Genomic DNA, 4,116 nt, shown 5'->3' on the forward strand with positions numbered 1-4,116 from the left:
TCCTTGCTTGTGAACGGTGACATGAGATGTTACGGAAAATTTTGCTTTTCGGCCGACGAATTTGCGAGGTTTGCTCTTGTTCTGAGTTTTACACGGTCAATTCCATCGAGCTGTATTTTCTTGCCGGTTTCACCCTGCGCTGATAAAGTTTTGGAGTCCGTAGAAATTCCACGGTTCGAATAACCCGAAACAAGGGGGATGGGACCTGAGAGTACGCATACCAATGTAAGAGGGGTGCTGGTCGGACAGCCATGCCAATCGTCCCTACCCAAGAATTTCTGGAGTTTTTGGAATTTAACGCGGCATTTTGCCACTTTGAGAATACGCCCAACAACAATTTAAGAGGGGTGCATTTGAGCTTAATGCTGGTGGTAATGTTTACTATCATATGTATTATCGTTTGATGAGTTTAAATTTTGAAATTTCTATCTATTTACTTTACATATTTCAAAATTTAAACTCATCCAATGTTAATAAATAGGGTGAAACATTAATGTCGAAATTTAAACTTATCTAGTGGTGATAATAAGGGGATCGACCTTGATGATAACAAGAGGGATCGACCATTTTAGTTGGAAATTTTCGGCTCTCCTTTTTCTTTTGTAATGTTGCACGACGGTCAAAACAATAGGCTTTTCAAGTTCATTATGCAAAAAATCAATCAAATTAAAATCATGTAACCATTCAATTAGGTTTCATCTTCAATTGAATAACATGGTTCACTTATTTATGGATAGTTTTAAGATGATTAGACAATTCATTATCGGTGGATTTTGACCTTTAAAGGGTGACCTATAAAATAAACAGTTCGAATCATCGTATAACATTTCAGGATAAAAATGAGAATCAAGAAAGTAAAACTAAAGAGAGAATTGACCGATTAATATTTGGTGGAATTTTTAGATGATTAGACAATTCATATTTGGTGGATTTTTTAAAGTTGAACTTTAGAGTGACCTAGAAAACAGACAGTTCAAATCATTGTTTAACATTTCAGAATGAAAATGAGAATCGAAGAAGTAAAACTAAAGAAAGAATGACTGATTAAATAGGAAGCGAAGCAGTATTGACTTTTAAAATTTTCAATAAAAATTAGATCAAAATCCCTTCCCAAGATGTGGACTACTAAATTTGAGGATGGCAACCTTTCAATAAAATAATTGTCAAGGGAAAAATCTGCCAAAACAAATTCAATAGTTGCACCAATATTTTCTAATGAGTATCATAAGATTAGAGGGTAGCTATCACAATGTGGTGGGGTGCCCCTTTTGGTTGCAAATGAAGCTTACCTTTTGGTTCCATTTCATCGACAAATTATCTTTTTTCTTAGATCTTTGTTGGCTTGAAAATTGCATTGCCAAATTTTACGAGAGAAATCTCTCATGCATCCAAGATATCAGATAGCTATCTCTTATTAATTTTTTTCTCTCTCTTCTATTAGTAGTTAGTTTTTATCAATAAAAAATGAAAGAGATGTTACTGATATTATGTATTGGACGCATGAGAGATTCTCTCCAAATTCACCCACCTAAAAGTTGTTGTGAGCTAGGCTGGCAAGCTGGAGTAGAAGAATAAAGTTGAACCATTATTGCTCCTCTGGCTTTGGCTTTGGCTTTTTTTTTGGTTTGAAATGCTTAATCATAGTGTGTGGGTGCAAATGGTCATCTCATCTCATCTGTTTATAAATGGAAAGTGCAGGTTCACTCTTTGGTCTTGAGTGGACCACAACTCTTTCTATACTTAGCTTTATTCCCTACACCCTTATTTAACCTAAAACTATGGGATTATTGAGAAGCAAACACTTTATAGGTCACTTATTCTTAATATTATACACTATTTTAACACATCACGTCCTTTTAGAAATGTTGGTCGGTTATGTAGAGTTAACTAGTCATTCTTCTTTATTTTATAAATTATCGGCTGACACACATACTGAAGTGACTTACACTGTAAAATTTTATAGGACAGAAAGAAGTAAGTATTTTTCGTTCCTTAATATGCATTTATTTATTTTTTTGTCTAATCTAGGCGGCAGCTGAACTTAATGCATGTAAAATGAATACGTGGGAGAAATGAGAGATCAATAGGGCGATAATTTACTAATATTTTTTTTTATGTTCCTTACGTTGTTTCCCACTGCGTTGACAAGAAGAAATAAAATGTAATTTATTGGAAAGAAAGGTAGCAAAAAAGCAAGGAACAAGATCCCACGGGATCTAAATCTAATTGCGTTTTAGCTTTTACATTGTTTGTTTCCCGATCTCTTCTCTCCCCAACTGCAGCAGATGAAATGAGATACTTCATTCCTGTCATTATATATATCACTCCCAACTTTCACCTTGCAAATCACCTGTTTGATAACTATTTCGTTTTTAGTTTGTGGTTAGAGATCTAAGAGAAATACGGGCAGAAACGAGGGAAAAGAAGAAGGGAGTAATGCGGAAGAAATATATTTGAAATGGTAAGCAAAATTATCGGTTTTTGGCTTTACCTGGTTTTTGTGAAGCTGGACTTTTGGGTAGAGATGACTTCAAGAAACCAAAGTGCTGCAGCAATGCAGATTTTCCCTGAAAGAAATCAACATTTGCACCACATTCTTTAAAGAACAGAAGCAGATAACAAAAAACCGGAATTACGAAAAAGTACAAAGAAAGAACCTTCTTGTGTGTTGCAGAAAAACCCTCAGAGTAACCCAATACATTCTGCATTGAAGATTCATCTTTTGAGAAATTAGTACTCAACTTCTTCTGTAAAATAAGAGCACATTTATGTAAATACATCGACCCGAAAAACAAATATATACATTTATGCAAACATGTTGCTATTAATTTTTGCCTTGGAATAGTTGAGGACTGGGGAGCTAGCGGTGTCATCAAGGTGGAGCTCTCTGCTGCCATTTCCTTTGCTCTTCTTCTTGCTTTTCTTTCCCAATTTGGAACCCCACGAAACCGAAAAAGAAGATCCGTCTTCGTACACGCAGTCTTCGTCAAAATCGTGGTAATGTGGAGGTCCAGAAGAAGCATCAGAAACCATTGAAAGATCCTCTTCCTCTTCTTCTTCTTCTTCTTCTTCTTTTGTCTCCACATAATCAGCAAAACCCCCAGGTTTTTGGAACTGACTTTGAGAAAGATAAGAGGACTGATCCAAGTAACTTGTCCATCCAGATTCACATCCACTATTGTATTGTGATGGTGATATATTCATCTCCACTCTCCTCAGCCCAAAACGGACTTTCACACTTAACTTCGAGCGGTATTTCTAACAGGGTGCTGTTATTGAGGCTCCAAAAAACGAAGAAAGTGTGTATTTTGCAGTAGTACAATTAGCTGCTGCTCTGGCAATCTCCCTTTCTTTTCTTTTCTTTTCTTTTCTGTTACTGTCGCTGTTATTGTGGTTGTGGTTGTTTATATAAACACAGTTGAGAGGGAGGGAGGGAGGAAAAAAACCAAACAAATCACATTCAAATCCTAGACTGCATGTGTCCTTGTTCTTATCTTTTGGCCTTGTTATTTTATCTCTTTGTGGGTGAATCAAATTTGCCAGTTGGTTGTGAGTGTGTGTGGGGGAGGGAGAGGAAGAGAGGAAACAATGTCAATTGGTAAAGTGTTGTGATGAGGGATGTGGTTATAATTTTGCATACAATTTTAGCAATAAACAGCTTGTTTCTACTTTTTTGATCAAAAGAGAGATCTATAACATTTCTCGCTATTTACTTGTGTTTTTGCCTTTTTTCCCCAATTGCCTAAACCTTCCTTCCTAACCACTACTCTATGAAGTTGAAGAGTTGAACAAATAATTAAAGTAAATTAGATGGTGACCACTTATTTAATATCGTATTTCATTATTTTTACCTTGTTGTCCAAGACTCTAATAGCTCATTTGGTGTCAAATGCTTGTTTGGAAATGCTTTTAAAATAACTAAAAGTATTTTTGGTGAAAATTTATTTTGAGGTTCCAAAAGTACTTTAAGTGTTTTCTACAAGAAACACATTTCATGAAGTACTTCAAGTGTTTTTCCATGATTAATTTGCATTTGTAAGGATTAGCACTTCGAAACGAACCTAGACTACATTAAATTGGATAACTCAAAAAATTGTTTGGTGCCATGGATTGTTT

General features: G+C 35.3%; 1 protein-coding gene across 2 annotated transcripts; it reads right to left on the bottom strand.

Annotated features, from left to right (window-relative positions):
- Positions 1-2,141: 2,141 nt before the first annotated feature.
- On the bottom strand, positions 2,142-3,497 carry LOC126601525 (protein SOB FIVE-LIKE 5-like). 2 transcript variants are annotated; one of them, XM_050268250.1, is made up of 4 exons: positions 2,836-3,497; positions 2,658-2,747; positions 2,492-2,567; positions 2,142-2,361 (listed from the first exon to the last, which is right to left on the bottom strand). In XM_050268250.1, the coding sequence occupies exons 1-4, from the start codon at positions 3,202-3,204 to the stop codon at positions 2,234-2,236; spliced, it is 663 nt and encodes a 220-aa protein (XP_050124207.1). In that variant the 5' UTR covers positions 3,205-3,497; the 3' UTR covers positions 2,142-2,233. The 2 variants fall into 2 exon arrangements, with proteins under 2 accessions (XP_050124207.1, XP_050124208.1); XM_050268251.1 differs by having other exon boundaries at positions 2,142-2,350; positions 2,836-3,480.
- Between the last annotated feature and the right edge of the window lie 619 nt (positions 3,498-4,116).

This window comes from Malus sylvestris, chromosome 15, assembly GCF_916048215.2.
Source record: "Malus sylvestris chromosome 15, drMalSylv7.2, whole genome shotgun sequence".
Taxonomy (NCBI): Eukaryota; Viridiplantae; Streptophyta; class Magnoliopsida; order Rosales; family Rosaceae; genus Malus; species Malus sylvestris.

What these genes read in the sequence shown, in the direction of transcription:
- LOC126601525 (XM_050268250.1), bottom strand. Translation starts at nt 3,204, where the DNA reads ATGAATATATCACCATCACAATACAATAGTGGATGTGAATCTGGATGG. An exon ending in TTTCTGCAACACACAAGAAG is followed by an intron (nt 2,568 to 2,657) that starts GTTCTTTCTTTG and finishes GATTTCTTTCAG; the next exon opens with GGAAAATCTGCATTGCTGCA. An exon ending in TCCAGCTTCACAAAAACCAG is followed by an intron (nt 2,362 to 2,491) that starts GTAAAGCCAAAA and finishes AAAACGAAATAG; the next exon opens with TTATCAAACAGGTGATTTGC.